The sequence below is a fragment of the Alosa sapidissima genome, chromosome 17 (assembly GCF_018492685.1).
Source record: "Alosa sapidissima isolate fAloSap1 chromosome 17, fAloSap1.pri, whole genome shotgun sequence".
NCBI lineage: Eukaryota > Metazoa > Chordata > Actinopteri > Clupeiformes > Clupeidae > Alosa > Alosa sapidissima.
The window spans coordinates 21153934-21175020 of NC_055973.1; the positions used below are offsets into that span (position 1 = coordinate 21153934).

The 21087-nt window shown below is 42.5% G+C and overlaps 1 protein-coding gene across 2 annotated transcripts; it reads right to left on the reverse strand.

The window, feature by feature from the left end:
- Positions 1-5397: 5397 nt before the first annotated feature.
- Positions 5398-10933, reverse strand: LOC121688684 (formin-binding protein 4-like). Of its 2 annotated transcripts, XM_042068439.1 has the most exons (8): positions 10814-10933; positions 10276-10602; positions 7839-8132; positions 7598-7756; positions 7341-7430; positions 7156-7193; positions 6447-6515; positions 5398-6343 (listed from the first exon to the last, which is right to left on the reverse strand). In XM_042068439.1, exons 1-8 carry the CDS (start codon positions 10872-10874, stop codon positions 6293-6295), a joined length of 1089 nt encoding a protein of 362 aa, XP_041924373.1. In that variant the 5' UTR covers positions 10875-10933; the 3' UTR covers positions 5398-6292. The 2 variants fall into 2 exon arrangements, with proteins under 2 accessions (XP_041924373.1, XP_041924372.1); XM_042068438.1 differs by lacking the exons at positions 5398-6343; positions 6447-6515 and having other exon boundaries at positions 6525-7193; positions 7598-7732.
- Positions 10934-21087: the final 10154 nt, after the last annotated feature.

Consider the following 21087-nt stretch of genomic DNA (forward strand, 5'->3'; position numbering starts at 1 on the left):
TAGAACACAGGAGAGCACATGATAGAAATCAACACATAGCTCAAGACCTTGTAGATTGGCCTACTGGCCCTCAGATGAAACCTGCCCCTCAGATGGAATTAAAACTTAACCTGACACAGACAATCGTTTTTGTGAGGAGAGCAATGACATACACGTACAGTAGACAAATTTCACATCTTCAGAGGACGCAAGTATTCCACAAAATTTAAATTTCTGTCACTCATGGAACACCATAAACAGACACTGTCCCAGTGAGGGTTGGAGCTTTCAAATACATCCTTACAATCAGAGGAATGCAATCATGCATCAGATCAGCAACTACCATAAATATACAGGGACAGTCAGTCAGTGTGTGTGTGTGTGTGTGTGTGTGTGTGTGCGCGCGTGCGCAATCATGTTAGTTTGTAGTTCCATTACCATAAGTCTCCAGGTGCACACAAACCTCAACATAGAGACTCCTGAGATTTCTGAGGCTTTGGGTCAAATGTTACATTTCTGTAAGTTTGTCAAGAAGTTACAAATATTTACCCTACCTGAGTTTATTTCAACGCATGTAAAAGAAAAGCATTTGTTCTGTGACGTCCTTCAGGGACAGCAGTGTGTTGTAGTCAGTCACAGACTGCTCTGCTGAAAGTTGCTGTGCTGCGTTCCTCCAGCAGTGAACTCCTGACACCCACAGAAAAACACAGAAGGCGTTGGAATGGCAGATTTCCCCTGAGAATTTCATCAAAAGTTTCTGCGTTCCGTTTGCTGTGTTCTGTTTCTCAGAGGGACTGAGACTACTTCATATTGTCATAAATACACACACACACACACACACACAGTGTGTTTACAGAGAGGGGAAGAAGAAGAGATAGATAGAAATTGAGAATGAGAAGACGGAATGAAAGAGAGATGTGGCTCGGCAGTTAATGTGTGCTGTCAGGTTCCTAGAGGCACTGGAGCATCATCTCAGTGAATCCCCAGTGCACCAGAAGGAGTGCAAACTCAAAAACAGAGAGATGGAGTTAATGGAGGGAGAGAGAATGAGTGCAAAACAGAGAGCATGAATGACATAGTGAAAGAGGTAGAGAAGGAGAGATAAAGTAAGGGAAACAGAGATGGAGAACGTGTGCAAGTAGAGACAGTTAGAGGAAGCAAGAATGAGAGAAAGATGGGGGGAGTGCGGGTTCAAGAAGAGAATGTATGATGAGGGGGATAGAAGAAGTGGATGAGAGAAGAGGAGTGAAAGAGAGGACAGGAAGTTGGAGGAAGCCCTTGCGGCTCACAGTGAGCAGGAAGAAAAAATAGGTGACCGGCGGCAATCAGCAACTGTCATTATATAGACATCACACACACACACACACACACACACACACACACACACACACACACATGAATACAAATTCACAAATAAACACACACAAACACTCAAGCCAACATGAGAGGTTGCAGAAGGCTGAGGGGCATTTGGATTCTGTGAATTAAAACCAAACAGCATTCATCAAGAGTAAAGACTGCCTGTCATCTCCACAGTCAGTTAGAAAACATCAGTATCAGCAGCAGGTTCATTTCAGCCCTGATTGTCAGAAACAGTCCAAAAGCTCTGAGGCTGAAAGGCTAGACGTAGCCATCCTAAAGGAAGCATCCGAATGAGGTAGCTCTGTTCATCAATGTTTGGCTGTGAGTTTTTACAACAATCCTGGCATTCAGTAACATAGTGAAAGGAAGGGGCTAATCCAGCCTAGCATGGCAGATCTTACGTAGATCTTAGATATATTAACTTTTCAGGCTGGGTCTAGCATAAGGTGTTGCAAAGGTCTTTCACTAGTCACATGGAAAGTGTTCAATATATCAAGGACGACTGTAAGCTACAATTAAATGTTTGTGGTGAGACTCGGCTATTCTACAGGCAACAGCTTAAAAAATTCACACAAATTCACCCTCTTTGGCAATTACATTGGTAGCCTATACTTTACCTTGCAGGCAATATCATCACCCTGTGGTTGCTTTGCATTCTTAAGCCCCTCCATGCTCAAAAAAATGCAGAAAACTATGTTTAAACAGGATATGACGGAATATCAACATACATTGAACAACATACAGGGTTGATTATCAACAACTCACAGGGTTGAATTCACACAGGATTAATATTACCCGAGGTATTTCTTCCAGACTTTTACAGAAAGTAAAAGTTGCCATAATCTACTGACATTGATCATAATAATTACTGACATAGCGCATATGGACGGGACTAAAACCCTTGGTAATAATTACTTTACCCCACGTCTCCATGTAAAACTAATCCTGTTCGAATAGGGCTTAAGCTGCATTGTGTATAAACCACAAGTGTTTTACACAAATTAAAAAATAAATACATGTAAATAAAAAAACATGTATTAACCACAGTGCACAATAGCTCAATGAATCAGAATGAAGAAAAGAAATGCTTTCCCATGTATAGCCCACCCCCGTGTATTAACCTCATAGCTGAAGAAATTTTGCAAAATCAATGTATAGCCAGGAAATTATGTTACATGAAATTTGTGTTATTTCACATGAAATTGATTATGTAGGGATTGGTTTGTCATTTCTATCATAACCGACGGAGGACGACCCCACCGTAGGGGTTGTGCAACTAGCACTGGAACAACCTCTGTCTGTCTCTCTTCAGGCGCCGTCGCTTGAACTTTCTTTCCTTTATATACTGCTCTGAGAAAGGCATCAAAATGAGAAACACTAATGTGTCCATGATGTGAATCAAACAGGATGTCAGTGGTGCTGTGGAGGGTTTGAGCTTGCAGCAGAAATAGAAGTGTGAAGATGTGTTGCAGCAGGAACAGAGACGTGTGAAGATGTGCCATCTGATACAGAGCTGTCTGTGGTTTAGAGACCAATGCTATTTGGAGAGGGGACTTCCTCCCTTTCCACAAACCCACATACTGTACAACATCATGGGTGTCTTAATACCACCTGAAGCCCCTGGTCTATGGCTCCCCGATATGTATATCAACCCAAACCGTAACTCAAACCACGAAAATGAATTAAGATTAACCCGACCCAGGTTCCAAAAATGTGCGCTTTTGGTTATTGTAGCCCAACAGCCTAAAGTGTATCCTTGTTGAGCCTGTTAAAACATTTACATAAACAGGAACAGAAAGCCCTCTATATATCACTTATCAAATACTGGACAAACACAAACTGTTTAACTTTTACAACACTGGCTGTAGTGTAAGTTAAAATGTGGGCTACACATAGGGGAATTTCAAGCTTTTCAAAATTGTGTGTGTGAGTGAGAGAGAGAGAGTGTGTGTGTGTGTGGGGGGGGGGGGGGGGTCTGACTGTTAAACACACCATAACACGGTTTGGGAGGGACAGAAATATCTTTAGCCTACAGAGCAAGTAGTCCTTTCTCATGACGTGAACCTTGGCTACCTTATGTATTATCACTTCACTGCTCAACACTACCCCACTATCCTACATGGAGACATATGCCATGTTAACAATGGAGAAAACACATCAGATATTATGCTTTGTGTGAATGGTTTAACACAAACATAGCTTTTCATGAACGATGCAGATCACTAATTTCCGCCTTGAGTGGGTGGGTTGGTCAGGACTGAATGATGGACAAATACAGCATACTGTATCCAAATAGTTTTTATTATTATTATTACTATGATTATTATGATTTTAGGCTACTGGCAGGTTATACAAAAACATTGACGACAAAACAAACAAACAAAACATTCAAAAGAGAGTAAAAAAAAAAAAAACATGGACAATGCCCATTCCTATCCAGGCCTACCTCAGGTCTTTCAGCTTGACCTTTCACTACAAAGGAATCTCTCGTCGAGCTATGCAGCCACAATTTAAAACCATGGTCTAAACCATGCATAGAAACAAATCAATTAACGTATACACAATATTACAGTTAACACATCACAAAGGCAATACACATTACTAACAGACATCTATGTTGTTTCCTTACAATGGCGCAGGAAACCTCATTAAGCAAGAGAAAAAAAAACACTCTTAACACTCTAAACACCCCTTCAGTGAGCGCTTCCTAAATCAGAGCGTGAAATATGCACAGAAAAGTGTCCCTTGCAGCATCCTGGTACGCTCCCCCATATCCAGAAGGCAACAGGAATGCCAACAACCGGTGAGTACATTCACTCACACACACATATAAGCCTACATTTGAGGAGTTTGTTTCCAAAACGCTATATCCACCATTTTAATGAATTTTCCGTTTACATTTTGTTTTCCAAGTAATTTCAGTATAACTGTAATTGGGTATTGTTATTTGATTTATCTTTACTCAATCAAAACAGCACAACTGCAATTTGATTGATATTACCTGAAATGCACAATTAAATAGCCTGACTTTTTAATGTTTTTAAAAATGGAGATATAACGTTTTGGAACCAAACTCTTAATTTATGCGCACTTTTAAATAGATCATGCTTCAGTCCATATACTGTGCCACATATTGTGTATTTGATTTAATTAACAAATCTGGCAACCAGTTTTCCCATATTAAATTAAATTCAGTCTTGACTAGCATCAGGTCTTAAAGGAGAATTCCGGTGTGAAATTGACCTTAGCTGCACTGAAAGATGTTGCCGAGTACTTACATGTGTCCAATAGGCACCCCCTACTATTCCGAATTGCGCTGATTTTCGCCGAACTTGCATAAGGTTTTCAGCTAGCTGTGGGGGCATAGCGTAGCCTATGCAGCTAAATCGCTATTTTTACACCATTAAAAATGTTCCAAGTAACTCCACACTGCATTGGTAGACTTCTGAGGGTCCTGACATTTAAAACGAGATACTGAGAACTTTGGAAGTGCACAGGAAGTCACACCTGTCAATATTCTAAAACAGAAGGATTACCGTGTATGTAGTCGACATTTTGATGCAGACGCGTTTGCTATCCCTACAAGAGGATCAAACCCCCCAAGACGGGTACATCTGAAGAAAAATGCCATCCCGAAAGCGACGGTAATTGCTCCGGAGGTATGTATGAAATTGTTTGACTATTTGCATGTAAATCACACCGTTTTGGAATCGTGTAACGTTACATGACCAAACTTTGCTTGCTAACAAGCCACTTAGCTTTGTATTCCGGAGAGCAGTTTATGCTGACGTTACTTTTCCTAGCCCACCATCAGAAATAGAAAGAAATGTAGTTTGGGAGGGAGGAAGGGGTGGGCGTTTCAGTGTGTATTTTGATAAATGGAATAGATGCATGCGTGGGGGACCGAACGCTTTCCAGGTAACCTAACTTGGCCGAACGTGACTCGGGGTCCGCCGAGGTGAGTGGTTGCACCCATTGCATTGGGAATGGTGTCCAAGCCAGTCACTAGTATCCGGAAATTTTTAATAGCGTAATAGTCATTTATATTTTGCAGATCCAATGATTTCAAATTCCTCGTATAACTCTGTGTCTTCTTCGTATTCTGCCATCTTCTCAAGATTTGCAAACTTCCAAGTCCAGTCCACAAGTAATGTAAATAATCACGTAACTGATCAGCTGTTTCCTTCACGTGTGCAGCACGTCTTCCGTCAACAACATTACGCAAGATTCCCATCACTGATGTAAAACCTTTTGAGCTTCGTTGATACCGTGTACTCATCATGCTCATGTAGACAGTAACTATATATTTCCTATTTACTTTTGTAATTAGTAATTAGTAGTTTTGAAATTACTTTTGCAATCTGTTCCCCTGTCCTTCCTGTTCGTTCGTGCTCGGCAGTCGACTAATCGCGACAAGATGGCGGCCAGCGGAGAGATTCTCTGAAGGTACTGCTTGTATAAACAGTCTTTTTAAATAAACTTCCTGTGCACTTCCAAAGTTCTCAGTATCTCGTTTTAAATGTCTGGACCCTCAGAAGTCTACCAATGCAGTGTGGAGTTACTTGGAACATTTTTAATGGTGTAAAAATAGTGATTTAGCTGCATAGGCTACGCTATGCCTACACAGCTAGCCTTATGCAAGTTCGGCGAAAAATCGGCGGAATACTAGGGGGTGACCGAAGGTGCCTATTGGACACATGTAAGTACTCGGCAACATCTTTCAGTGCAGCTAAGGTCAATTTCACACTGGAATTCTCCTTTAAACACCAATAATATGCATGTAACAGCATCAAACAGACCAACCTCATGACATTAATTAATAGTGCAGTATTTGCAGTATTTAATAGTGCAGCTGCTATTGCCAGTGACAGACGTGCTGTGCTCCGTCACACTTGCACTTTCATGTCACACACCCGATGAATATAACTCTTATTTGGTTTCTCTTCTTGATTTAGGCCTGATGGGTGATGTTGATGGTGGCATAGGTAACACTGTCTGCAGCCTGCACCAGGAATCAAGGTGGGGCAGTTATAAAATGGTTATTAACTATGAAATATATCACCTGTGATCACAATGAACTCACCCAGTCCACACTGTGCACTCACGTTAGGAGGGAGGGCGTGTGCTTGAGAGCGTTGAGCAACCTCAGCATATGTTAAGTTTCCTGTCTGTGACTAAAAAGTTATTGGGTTAAAAAGGTGGGTTTGTTGACTAATGTGGAAAAAACACACACACACACAAAAACTAATGTTACTATGTTATTATAATAAGTATGGGAATGTTGGAAATAGCTGACTAATGTGAAAAAAACAACAACAAATGTTACTAAAATAAATTATGTTACAATAAATAGGTGCTTTCTATAGAAATGGTTTATTTTCTAATATTATTGCCCATATGTTACTCTGATTCCGTATGTGTCCTCACTTTTGGACCTTTGTCCTAACTTTTGGGCACAAGTGTCCTATTTTTCAGTGTCATGGCGGTGGTCACCCTATGTGCGTGTGTGTTGGGCTCTTTGTGATGGAGACAGGTGATGTGTGTGTCTGGGTTAGGCTTTATGTTATGGAGGAGACAGGTGGTGTGTGTGTCTGGGTTAGGCTCTATGTTAGGGAGGTGACAGGTGGTGTGTGTGTCTGGGTTAGGCTCTATGTTACGGAGGAGACAGGTGGTGTGTGTGTCTGGGTTAGGCTCTATGTTACGGAGGAGACAGGTGGTGTGTGTGTCTGGGTTGGGATGTAGGTAATGGGTAATGTGTGTATCTGGGTTGGGCTCTATGTGACAGAGGAGGCAGGTGATGTGTGTTTGACTCACTGTGTCTGTCTGAGTCAGTTGTCCATCTCTTTTTCCACCTGCCCATTGAGGTACATGAGGACAGGACACTCAGAATAGAATTAGATTGATCAGGGGTCCAAATCTTTACAGTGTTATAAACTGTAATATCACAGTAATATTACGGTCATAACATGAAATGTATGAAATGGATCTTGGACACTCACATGCTCTTCCCCTCTTCCTGCTCACCAGAAATGCTGCTGCACACACAGCCACTACAGCCAACAGCCCAGTGCACAGAGAAGTGTATAATACTGAAAGAGGGGGAGGCAGGAGGAGTAAATTATAAAATTTGAAATATAGAAAGACAAATCAATGAATTAAAAGTGCGTTATTTTGCATGGGAAGCTACTTAGTCACCAGGTTGTGCTTTAACACCCATTCTGTTGTATATAAAATAAGATGGGTATTCCAAACTTACCCGGGTCAGATGCAGAACCTGGAGTTGGAGTAGGAGTGGGTGCTGTTTTGGGTGGTGTTGATGGAGGTTGTGGTGGTGTTTCTGGTGCTGTTGGATCTGGTTGTGGTGGGGGGGGAGTTGTTGGTGATGGTGTTGCTGGTTGTGGTGCTGCAGGTCCATCTGGTGGATGTGGAGTTGAAGGTCAGAGTGAATGTGATACCAGAGCATGTGTCTGACATAAGAGAAACACATAATCACTGACCTGGCTCTCTAAGTGTGTAGGAGACAGAAGTCTGAACCTGCCCTCCTGCAGTCACATGGCATCTCCGTGTCCTCTGAGTGGAAGTGGGGTTTGGAGCTCTGAGCTTCTCAGTCAGTCTGGTTTCACAGAAAGATGCTCTACTAATCTGGAGGCTGTTGGTGTTCTGCAACTCAGCCCCTCCCTCATCCACCCAGCTCAGATGAACATTTCCAACACTAAGTATCCTGTGACAGTTGTCATGTGTTTCCAGGATGCAGTCAAGGAAAACATCATTGCCAGCCTCACTTGCGTAAACTAGAAAACAGATGAGATGAAAAAAACAGACACACTGTTACTGCCGTGCGTTGTGACGCCTGTGACACCAGCATCTCAGAACTGAACCAAGTCCAGACAGCCAATGGGATTTCTAGCCTGAGTGGTCAGACCACACAAAACCATTAAGGACCAATCAAACACCAGAGTATGGCATGGAGGCAGAGTCAGGGGCTCCTCTGATGAGGCTGATCAGTCTTGCCTGTGTGTGTGTGAGAGGGAAGAGAGAGACGGAGTGAGTGTGTGTGTTTGTGTGTGTGTGTGTGTTTGTGAGACTGAGTAGCCTAGAGTTTGTGTGTCTGTGTGTGTGAGGAATGACAGAGAGAGTGTCTATGGGGGTGAGGGTGTGTGTGTGTTTCTTTGTCTGTGTGTATGAGTGTGAGTGAGTGTGTGTGTGTGAGGGGTAAGAGTATGGGTACGTGTATTTGTGTGTGTGTGTATGTGTGTGTGTGTATTCCCAGTCACATTCAGCTCTATTTGCTGACTGTTTGTGTTGATGGGGTGAAAAAGACCAAGATTAGGTAAACCAAGATAAATCTCAGAACCCAGGTGCAAAACTACTGTATTTACAAACAAAGTATCAAACCAAGAAAATCCAAAAGATCAAAGACTAAAACATGCACAAGATCACACACCAGACCTAACTGAACAGACACCACTTCAATGCCAAAATCGCTCACCGCTGCAACTGACAAAAACACACATCTAGTGCACAAAATAAAGAGCCCACTTAACTCCCGTGATATGGATGTACATAGAGCAGGCGATCTTCTAAATGAACAGGCTCCACTAATCACTTAGGCCAATCGGCCAGGGCACCCCAAGGATCTAGTCCCACTGTGTGTCCAGTGCAACTCACAAGCACAAATCCAACACATGAATTCATGGTTAAGTAAGAATAAAGACACATGTAATCAAACAGCTACACAGAGCCCATGAGCATCTGGGTCTACTGCTACCACTGGGGCCACACCAGAATAAAATACAAATTACTAAGAAAAACTGAATATTAACAGGAAATTGATTAAATAATGGAACACACCGTCCCAGATTGCTATAGAGAAGGGTTGGGCAAACTACGGTTGGGTTGGAGTTGCAGCCTGCCAGCCAAATTTCAAAACCCAATGTGGCCCTCGAGCCAAAAACGTTTGCCCACCCCTGCTATAGAATGTAGAGTGTGTCTTGTTTTATCCATCTTCTCTGACACAAGGAACGGCCCACACATGCAGCTGGATATGAAATATGATGCTAAAGCAGAGGGCCAGATGTACGTACACTGTGAACGTAGCGTTATCAGCGTCATGGATAAACCGCAGACTGCGAACGCTGTCAGACCCAAGTTTCCGTCGTATTTATTAAACTACATGTAGTGTAAACTGCGACTTTCTCTGCCTTTTTCCGCCCATAAACACAATTTACGAACGTCCACAACTGAATAGCAGAGCCCATACAAGTGCAGTTAACTGATGACAACATTAAAAAGAATCAAACATTTAGCGATATTGAAATTATACCATTCATGATAAGATGTCAACAAGCAGGGAGAATGAAGAAGTACTTGTGCACGTAGGCTATGGAAAATTGGTCAAATCTAGCAAGAAAGTTTAAGTGAATGACGTGAAAATGAAAGTAAGACATTGAAAAGGCCGACAAAATTTAAGGTTGCTTTTGATAGTACAAATACTTACAAAACTGGTGCTCTAAATAGCGATTCTGTTGTCTTTGAAAGGTTCTCTTATTGACGCATTGAACTGCAATTTGGATTAACACCTGCAAAAGTATAACAAGGCGGAAGTATTGAGGCGCAGAATAGACGTGCGCTTTCAGGAGCAGTCTTTGTACATACCGTGGAATACATAATTAAGCGCTCTTTACGCTTCCCCTCCCATCTTTTTACGCTAAACTCCCACTTTCCCCTGGATCCTCCCATGAATGCATATGCATGACATGAAAAACGCAATTAGCCATGTTCAGCTCCCGCGACAGGCAGTTTGCACTTTTACATCATTGCGGCCTGTTTGTACCTCGCAATGATTTTACACGCACGTTGCGAAACAAATACGCCTGAAGTGGGCGCAAACGCGTTAGTACATCTGGCCCAGAGTGTCTGATGTATCACACTTACTGGTAAGAACAGAGAGGTAAACTAAAGTAAGCGGTTCATGTCCATATGCTCCATTTGTGGACTGCCAACATCTGTAGAGTCCAATATCCTCTGTGGTGACATCAGTAATGTGGAGAGAACAGTCAGGTAGCAGAGTCAGTCTCTCAGCTCTGTATATGTTCTCTGATCTAATCCTCCCAAGTGTGACTGCTTCAAAAGTCTTTCCAGACCTGTCGTAAGTCCATGTAGTTGCTGAACAGTCTGGGTAATGTGTGAGCACACTCTTACAGGGCAGAGTGGCAGTCTCTCTCACACTGGAGGACACAGTGATAAAGTCTCCTCTGGTACCTGGAAAGTGAACATTTAATACCCTCAGAGAAATAGATACATAGACACTCAAATTGTATTTAAATATGCACAAATTGTTTACATTTTTAAAGGTTTTGTGACTTCATTTTAGTCTATCCAAATTAAAAGCCCTTAAAAACCTGAGGCTTTCTGAGGTACGAGTCACATATTGACATGCATCATCCTCTAAGTGTTTCTGTCCTGGTCTCACCTTGCCGTAGCAGCAACACAGTCAGCAGTAGTCTCACTGTTGGGTTGTGCAGCTTTGCCATTGCGTCTGCTCTCTGAGCTGGTGTGTCTCTGCTCTGAGCCTCACACAGGGTGTGATGAGGATTAATCTACCCGTCACACACACATCACTTCCTCAGAAGATGACATTAGGGGTGCCTGCAGGATAAGTGCTATGTTACGCACCCCCCCCCCCCCCCCAACATTCATGCCTAACAACCAGTAATTTGGACCACTTTATACAGCCTTATAAGGGCTAGAGCTACCTTTAGTTTTGTTCTAGTTGACTGTTGTGAATGGCTTTAAACAGCGTAGCAACGGCTGTAATAATGTGTTGACAAGCACACCAACTTTGCCTATCTTGTTCTCTTCCATCTGAGATAACTTCTCTAGCATTGCTGCCTCCATCCTTTTTGCTTTTGTTGTTTACAAAAAAACATGTTATATCCTTGATGGCCTCGAAGTCTTGGGTTAATGAATTAGCTTAACATTGTGTGCTGTTAACCAGCAACAATAGTACACAATACAAGAAAGCAACAACTAGCCTAGCCTACAACTTCTGTTGCTCTCTCCTGCTCAAACAAAAGGTGTGCATATAGTTCTGCATACAATTGATTTTGATACTGTAATCTGTTTACTTTACAGAAATAGTACAAAACAGTAAATGTCAGTACTGTCATGCAGTTCATGGGATACTGTGCAGAGTTGGGAATTTATGATATGCCAACTTGGTGTGAATACACACAGGGGAAATTCTCTCTCATTGTTGTTGAGTATCCTGATGGTACGGACAGTGCATACGGCCGTACACCTGCAGGCGCGCCTGGATGACATAGTACCACGTACTGACCACTGTAACCCAACCACTGTATCTATTTACACAGTTCTATTTTTTCATTCCTTTTCCATGAGAGCATCACTGTTAGTGTGGTTTCACACGTCATCATCGTCACGTCATGTTGTGGTGAGGCATTCTCTTCGTTGCAGTCAACGTTCTCACGCATTCTCAAAATTAACACTTCTGCATAGCTTAGGTGAAGACATTTGGATGAAACATGAATTCACTTTGAGTGCAATCGTGTCTTTTTATAGTTATGGACTTAAGGGCCATTAACACCAGGAATAACAACTATAACGATAAGAGGAAATAAGTATATGAACCAGAGCCATATAAAAGTACCTTTATATGGCTCTGATATGAACTAGAAATGTAATGCCAGAGGAATTACAATAGTGGATGGAAAGCTGCTAGCTTAATGTTGGTGGGGAGATTCCTGAAAAAAAAAACATTGAATCTCTTAATCTTTGAGTTCATACAAACCCTCATACCAAAAAAAACTTATGTGTCAAGTGCGTTCTTAAGATATAACACTCAAGGTGTTTTAGACCTTGACATTTGAGCTTTGACCTCCAACATCGATTCACTTCATCTTTGAGTCCATACAAACACTCATACCAAATTTCAGGCATGTATGTCAAGGCAGTCTTGAGATATTGCGCTCAGAGTATTCATGGACTTGACCTTTGACCTCCAACATCAACTCACTTCATCTTTGAGTGCATACAAACCCTCGTACCAAATTTGAAGCATGTGTGTCAAGCCGTTCTGGAGATATAATGCGCAAAGCATGAGCTATGGCTGTGACTTTTATTTTGACACACGGGAAACACTTCAACAGGATGTGTAGTTCACGGAGAGACAGATTGTATGCTTAGAAGCTGAGACAGTTGGATTCGCATAGCTAGCGAAGCATTCATGAAAGGTTTGGTATGAATGTTGAGTCATGTCTCATGAAACAGTCATGAATGCTTTATATGCAGTTTATGACAGCTGCTATGAATGTGTTATGAACTCACCCGTTAAGTAAAGTGTTACCACAATAATGTATAAACATATTTTAGATATAGGCTTATTTACTATGAACAAACTATTTATAACTGTGTAAACAAATGCTTTACTGATGATAAATCAGAAATTACTAATAAGTAACAAAGGCTTAATAAATGATGAATTGTGTGTAGTTATTATAAAGTGTTACCGAAGATTGTCCTATAATCTGCAGGCTGTTGGTGTTCTGTAGCTCAGCCCCTCCCTCATCCACCCAGCTCAGATGAACATTTCCAAGATTAACTATGCTCTGACAGTTTCCAAGGGTGTGCAGGATGCAGTGGAGGATCACATCATTACCTAGCCTGGTCTTACCAGACTCTCGTATGAACATTTCATTTGTACAGAGAGTCTGGCCACTTTCCATTGCCAAGCATTAACTTCCTTGAAGGTGAGTACTCTGTTGAAGTTTAAAACTCTGGATCTGCCATGACCAATCGCTAACGTTTGGTCGTATGTCATCTACCGCTCTGGCTCAAACTAGCGCACAACCTCAATGTCATCGTTCTCAGCCACCCCTTCTGTTCACTGATTGGACTGGTAAAATTTGTGTGACGCCCGTGACACCAACGCGTCAGAACTGAATCAATTCCAGACAGCCAATGGGATGTCTGAGTGGTCAGACCACGCCAAGCCATTAAGGACCAATCAAACACCAGAGTATGACATGGAGGTGGAGTCAGGGGCTCTGCTGATGAGGCTGATCAGTCTTTCTTGTGTGTATGAGAGGGATAAGCGAGTGTGTGTGAAACTGAGTGTGTGTGTGTGTATGTTTGTGAGACTAAGTATTTTGTGTGTCTGTGTGTGTGAGGGATGACAGAGAGAGTGTGTATGTGTGTGTGAAAGGTGTGTGTGTGCGTGTATGTGTGTGTGTGTGTTTCTGAGAGAAAGTTGAGGGTGCAGTGTATGTGAATGAGTGAGTGTGTGTGTGAGGGTCTTTTTTATTTTATTAATGCACGGTCTGAAGTGGTTTAAGTTCATTTAGGGCGTGTCAAGGCCACTTTAGCTAGTTTAAGTAAGGCAGCATTTCTCAAACTGTGGGTTGCGGAGACATGCCAGGTGGGGCACGAACTGATGTGAAAAACAGGAGTTTTTAAAAAAAAAAAATGTAGGCCCAGCCTAGGCCCAGGTAGCAACCGATGCGCAATGGACGCACTGTGTTATTCATAGGGAAGTGCTCGTGTCAAGGCAGCTTAGTTAGTCCCGACCTGAATGAGATTTTAAACAAGGTTGTGAGAGTGGTGAATTTCATCAAGACCAGGCCCTTAAAAGCGTGTCTATTTTCTGCACTTTGTGAGGAGATGGGAGCTGACCAAAAGGCTGTACTGTTTCACAGCGAGGCAAGGTGGCTTTCCCGAGGTAAAGTGCTGATGCGCGTGTTTGAGCTCCGAGTCGCCTCTTCTTGGAAGAAGAGCACATGTTTGAATCTGCAAGCACGTTCACTAATGAACATTTCTTGACGAAGCTAGCCTATCTTAGCGATATATTTGGAAAGCTAAATGAGTTATCTCCAGTTACAAGGCAAAGACAAGCACCTACCTCAACTAGCAGATAAGATTACTGCATTCACCAAAAAACTAGGCCTACATCACATCCCTGCAAAGTTTATTTCAAAAATATTTCCCAACCAGCAGTGCTCAGTATGACTGGATTATGGATCCATTTAATGCAGCATGTTGGTATTTCATTGAATATATTGTACAATGCTGTAAATTGGCCTATACTTCCTAATATGTTGCTGGAAAACAGAAATATGTGTGTTTAATTTACAATGGCACATTATGTATTTATTTATTATTATATCTGCAGCACCAGCTGATTTTAACTCTGCTGAAGAGGATATATTTAGAACTTGTCATTATTTCAATAAATTTGACAATTTTAAGATTGACCTACCACTTTCTTGAGGGACAGGTGGGGCTCGAAAATGCCCCCTTGATCAAAGTGGGGAATGAAAGAAAAAGTTTGAGAACCACTGAAGGGATAATGGACGACACAGCGTTCGGTTCATAGAAAGTAATACATATTCGAGGTGGTAATATGGCCCCAATGCGCCATCGAAAGCCGTTACACCTCGTACTTTGCCCATGCATTAATCCGTCTATGGGGGTGAGGGTGTGTGTGTGTGTGTGTGTGCATTCCCAGTCAGTCACATTCAGCCCTATTAGCTGACTGCTTGTGTTGATAGGGTAAAAAAATGCTTTTATATAAACCAAGATAAATCTCAAAACCCAAGTGCAAAACTACTGTACTGCAGTATATACAAACAAAGTATCAAAGCAAGAAAATCCAAGAAAGCAAAGATTAAAACACGCACCAGACCTAATTGAACAGAAACCGCTTGAAAGTAATTGTGGTGAATAATTACTTAATATTAACTTGGACTGGCAAATTTCAGGAACACTCAGGAATCAGGTTTATTCTGTTACAAGCAGAGAGGGTAAAAAATGGTCTATGTAGGCCATGGCCTGGATCAACCTCTCTCTCTCTTCTTCAGTACTCCATCTAGTTCTCGTTAGTCTGACAAACATTGCAAGTTAGTCACTTTTGTATGGGTTAAACAAAGAAAGAATTAGCGGCAAAACAAGCCCACGTGATTGGTCCCTCCAGATGGCATCAGACACACCTACACACACCTACTTCACACCTATGCATTCTTATCTGAATCCGCATGAGGAGAGATATCCTATACATCAGAAATATCACTTATAGAACGTTCCAAACATTCTCACAATCAAATCATTACAATCCTTGTACTGAGACTATTACAATGATACCAAACATGAATATATTTACATTTCATGACACATGGATACATTATAGCAAGGTAACATCCTTTGTCTTGTGGATCTGATAGCCCTTGGAGCCAGTACATTAGCATTTCATTGGGGGAGGGGAGGGTGTCTTTTGTTTAATGCCAAGAGTGGGTGTGCGCTATATGCGGCGCATAGGGGCGCCAAAGCGATGGTAAAAATAAATAAATAATATATTTGGTATTTTCTATGTGTAGCTACTGCTGTGCATTTCTAAATCATTTCAGCATTTTCTCAATGTTATATAACATTTTAGAGGACTAACAGGCTAGAGTAGGCGCCCTAAGATTCCATCATAGACTTTTGACATAGAAGAGGGAGTGGGGGCGCCGTGAGCACTGAGCGAGCAGGTAGGCCTACGAGTAGTGAGTTGCCGTCTATGGAAAAAGATGGATACAGCAAAAAAAGCTGTCAGCGGCGAAAAACAGAAAAAGAAAGAGGGAAAAGGAGATGGCATGTCAAGAGATGCGACAGCAGTTAAATAAGTGGACGGTGAAAGGCAACAGGTAGGATTTAAAGTGATGACGTCTGTGCTTGGAGGCTTGCAAATATTCATGTTCAGACTAACTAGCGTTTGTTAGGCATATGCCGATTGAAACATAGCCTATTCCATTCAGATAGCTAGGTGGCTACCATGCTCATACTGCACTTTTAATGGCAAAGTGCAAATGCTAGAAATGTCTAGCAACAACTCATTACATGTTTCCATATCCTAACAATGAAGGCTCCTTGTAATAACCTAATATTGTGTTGTCAATGTGAAGCAAACAAACAAGGCTAGAGTAGGCCTATCAACCTTATCCTTTGTGAGCAATAGCTGGCAAAAGAACATTATGAGACTCTGCACCATCTCTGTAGACAATGCACCATTTATCAATACTTCATCAAGTTAAACATCACATTGGCAGCATATATATACCGGTGTATATATATATAACCTATATTTATACACAGTAATAGTGTAAATTATTTGTATTTGTTTTGCTTTAGTTTTTTTTTTTTGGGGGGGGGGGGGGGGGGGGGCGGGGGCGCCGCCAATATTGTTGTTGCAGACCCTTCAAAAAATGGGTAGCTGCGCCCCTGCACATGGCTAACTAAACCCTAAAATAATTGCTATCACGCTTCAATGCCAAAATCGCTCACAGCAGCAACTGATAAAAACTAACACACAGAACTAGTCCCACTGCATGCCCAGCGCAACTCAAAAGCACAAATCCATCTCTTGAATTCATGGTTAAGTAAGAATGAAGACACATGTAATCAAACAGCTACATAGAGCTCATGTGCATCTGGGTTTACTGCTACCACTGGGACCACACCAGAATAAAATGCAAACTAATTACTAAGAAAAACTGAAATAGTAAATCGGTTAAATAATGGATCTTTAAAGCATGCTAAAGAGTGTCGAGTGTGTCTTGTGCAGTAAGATTTTATTAATCTCCTCTGCACAAATAATGGCCCACACATGCAGCTGGATATGAAATAGACTTTAAAGATGACGTGCAACACCACTTGCTATAATTAAACAACATGAATGACAAAATGAATAGCAGTCAGTCTTCGTGCCACCATCTGAAGTGTGATAATACATATATGGGTTGTCTGGGTCTGTGGTTTCATTTGGCTTGTCACCCCCACACTGTATGTGTGATACATTTTTCTGTCACACATCATCCTGTTGTGGTGAGTCACTCTCTTCATTGCAGTCGATGCTCTCACACATTCTCAAAATTAACACTTCTGCATAGATTAGGTCAATACTTTTGGATGAAACATCTCCACTTTGATCAGAGTTTTCAGAAATAATCTTGTTCAGTGATAAAACCTCTGCTTTCGTGTTAATGAAAGGCCAAAACACATGAAAATTTATGTTTTTTTTCTTACGTGTAAACGGGGCCTTAGTACCTGTTTACAAACACGCTTCACCCGCAAGGGTGCACCAGCTTGCTTCTTTGACTGGATGGCTAACTATTTAAAGCCATGAAGTAGCTGAAACAACACAGCTAAGCTTTTGCTGCGGCTGCAGCTGTGTTTAGGTCTGTAGTGGGTGTGTACTGGCGCTAGCGCTGGCCTTGCTAGTGAGTACTGGCACTAGCGCTGGCCTCGCTAATGACTTCTGTTAGCCCAGCAAAGGGCAGCAGAAAAGGTCGGGATGGTTTATTTCCTATCAGGGGATGACCTTTCTGCACGATCATCATTCCAATTTGCGCCACATGAAGCGCTAACACAAATATCTCAGGCTGCTGTTGCAGAGCGCTGGCGATGAGCTCAGTTTCATTATTCCCCATCATTCAGGCTCTCATCACTGCTCCGCTAACAGGCACAGGTGCACACAACTAGATGTACACACACACACGCACACATGCACACTCACACGCACGCACATGCACGCACACGCACACACACACACATGCACACGCGCACACGCGCACACACACACACACACACTCTCCCCCTATGAACCTGAGACCCTGGAGCTCATCACACACACACACACACACACACACACCTTCTCTGTCTCTCACTCTCTCTCTCTCGCTGACCCTCAGACCCGGCCTCTTCTGAAGCTCCGGGGCTCATCTGCCCCCTGGAGGCTCCGCAGATAACCCCTCAGTTACCCCCGGGGGGCAGGTCAGGGTCTTGCTGGGGCAGAAAGAAGAGCAGAACCAACCAATCAAGGGCCCCGAAGCTGTCAAGAGGACAACAAAGAGGAGAAAATGCCCCTTTCACGGCCGCAGGTGAAAATGTGAGAGTGAGGAAAAAGGCAAACGCTCTCTGTCAGATGGTGACCTCAGGCAGGGGCGGAGCTTGAGGGGGTGCGGGGGGTGCAGCACGCCCCCGGCCCGGGACCCGCAGGGGCCCGGTGCGAGGGCGCCCCTCCCCCACCTCCGGGTAAGGTGGGACAGGCCTCTCCCACAGCACAAGGCCGGAGGAGCTAAGATCATGCAAACGGTTTCTTTTCAATCACTTTCATCAGAGTGGGACGTATTAGGCTTATAGGTCGCCCCAGTCAGGACGAGTTATGACTCACGGTTGCTGAAAAGTTTTGAAATTTACTTTGATGATTAGGTAGGTGTAAAATATTGAATAAAATGTTCTGCTGTATGACTGGCTTTATTTTAACCCTCATATTGAACTTTACGACGTGCAAATTTACAAAATTGGATCAACGATATTGTCTCCTACAGGCGTCAATGAGAGAACACTTACACTTACATGATTTTGGTTTCGATTTTCTAATTCGAGTAAGTCTTTGTGACAACACGTCATGATACATTTGATAATGTTTGATCGTTGTTTTGGTATGAAGCATCTTTTACGTAGCCTAATGAATGCGCTCTAGAAAGTGAAAGTAGCCTAACCTAGGCCTATATGCGCTCTGTGTCTGAGCTGTCTGTGCACGTCCGCAATTGATTAGGTTCCTCAAATGGAGAACACATCAATCCCATGGTATTTTTTGCCCTAAAATGCATGAAACATGCAAGTTCAAAATCCCGCAGGTAGCCACGTTACATCTCCGTTTCATATTTGCCTAGGCTAGGCCTATTAGCCTACAGTACAATAAATGAATTGAACGAACTCAACTGACAACAGGTATATCTACTGATTCGGTCATTGAGACTACAGAATACAGACTACAGAATACAGTACAACAAACTTTCTGTCTTTCTGAAGTTTATTTTTGTATTCCGGGGTACAGTAGCCTAATTGCCTAATGTCTTGACAATTGGCTTGCTGTTTAAACATTATTTTTGACTCTTCCCGTCACCGTTGCAAACTCTGAGCGCTCATTCTCCAAGTTAAAGATCATTAAAAACCACTTCAGGAGCACAGTGAGACAGGAGAGACTGAGTGGACTTGCCATGTTGTCCATAGAGAATGAGGGAGCAAAGAAAATGGACATACACAGAGCATCGTGGACGAGTTCGCGGAGCGCAAGGCTCGTCGTATATGCCCTTCAAATAGTGCTGCGTATTATTGTTGTTTTATTATTAGGGGTCATGTAGCCTAATGTTTTTGTTGTTGTTCTCTTGGTTACACTTCATGTACGTTCGATGGACTTCAAAATTACATACAGTAGTCACTCTCCGTGGCGCTGACGCTTGTAGGACCCGCTGTTGCAGGCATGTGTATGTTGTAAAATTATGTTATGATGAGTTTAATAAAGGGCCCGGTCATGTGACCCGCCCCCGGCCCGGCTCTGACTTGTTCCGCCACTGACCTCAGGAGTCAGCATAAGAGGTCAACCCCGCCCTCCGCCCCTAGTCCACCACAGATATGTATCTCATATAAATGTCTTCTTAACAGGCATAGGAGAAAATGTCCCCTTAACAGCGGCAAGACAAAATCTCTCTTTAATAGGTGCTGGTGAAACGGTCCCTTTCACAGCCACAGGTGAACATGTGAGGATGGAAAAAAGGCAAATTCTTGTCAGAGGAGCCTGTAGTTATTCACGCATACACACATAAACTCAAATTCACAGCGATACAGACAAAGAGGCATTTTTCAAAGAGCCATTTTTCAGTTTGATTGTGTTGGTTACGGATGGATGCATGCCAAGTTTTTAAATAATGACACTGAAATGGTCTTATTCACCAGACACACACACACACACAAACACAGGATGCCTACCACAACACACACTAGTGTTTTCCGAGCCAAGTTGAACCATTTGGCAATGAAAAGATACTAGGAGAAAGGAGAGAGGGGTCTTTTCCTTCCAAAATAAACATTTGGCAAAATCTGATCTCCAATGCAGTTGGACACACACTCACACGCTCTCACCCGTCACACACACACAGCCACAAACCACCACAGCCACACACACACACACACATACAAACACACACACACTCTTTTGGCATCCCTCACAAAAACACAGACACACACACGTCAGAGAGATCTCTGATGAACACACACTAATGCTAGATACACCACTTCAAACGTCTAACATCAAACACCAAATGCTTGACATAGTGCAGTGCTATATGTGATATAGTGGAGGCTGTGGAAACAGGGGATCAAAGCTCCGTCTAGAGGGAACAGCCAGGCACGTGATCAGGAGACATTACTGCACATATGGACCCTTTCAAGAGAGTTCCATTATCATCATCATAGTTGGCCCCACAAGACTTCCGTTTTAACATTCCATATGTTATCTTAATGCAGAGGAAGTAGATTGGGGCCCAAATAGAACGTTCAAGCATTGTTTTTGTTTTTATTGTTGAAAGGGTCTATAATCATTTCTATATCACAATTAATGCACACACACACTGTCATCCACACACAAACTCTTGTTCTCTCTCCCTCTCTACATCACAAATCTCTACAATAGCATCTTCCTGTTAACATACATTAACACACACACATTAATACATTAACACACATTAATACACATTAACACACAAACATTAACATGCACACAGACACACATGCCCCATAAAAGATGATTGCCTGATGAGTGAGCAGTGGTTGCATAATGCTGTCAATCAAGCCTGTCTCTAAGATACCTGCAGAATCAAAGGAAAAAGATTCCTCTGTCTCTCTTTTCATGAC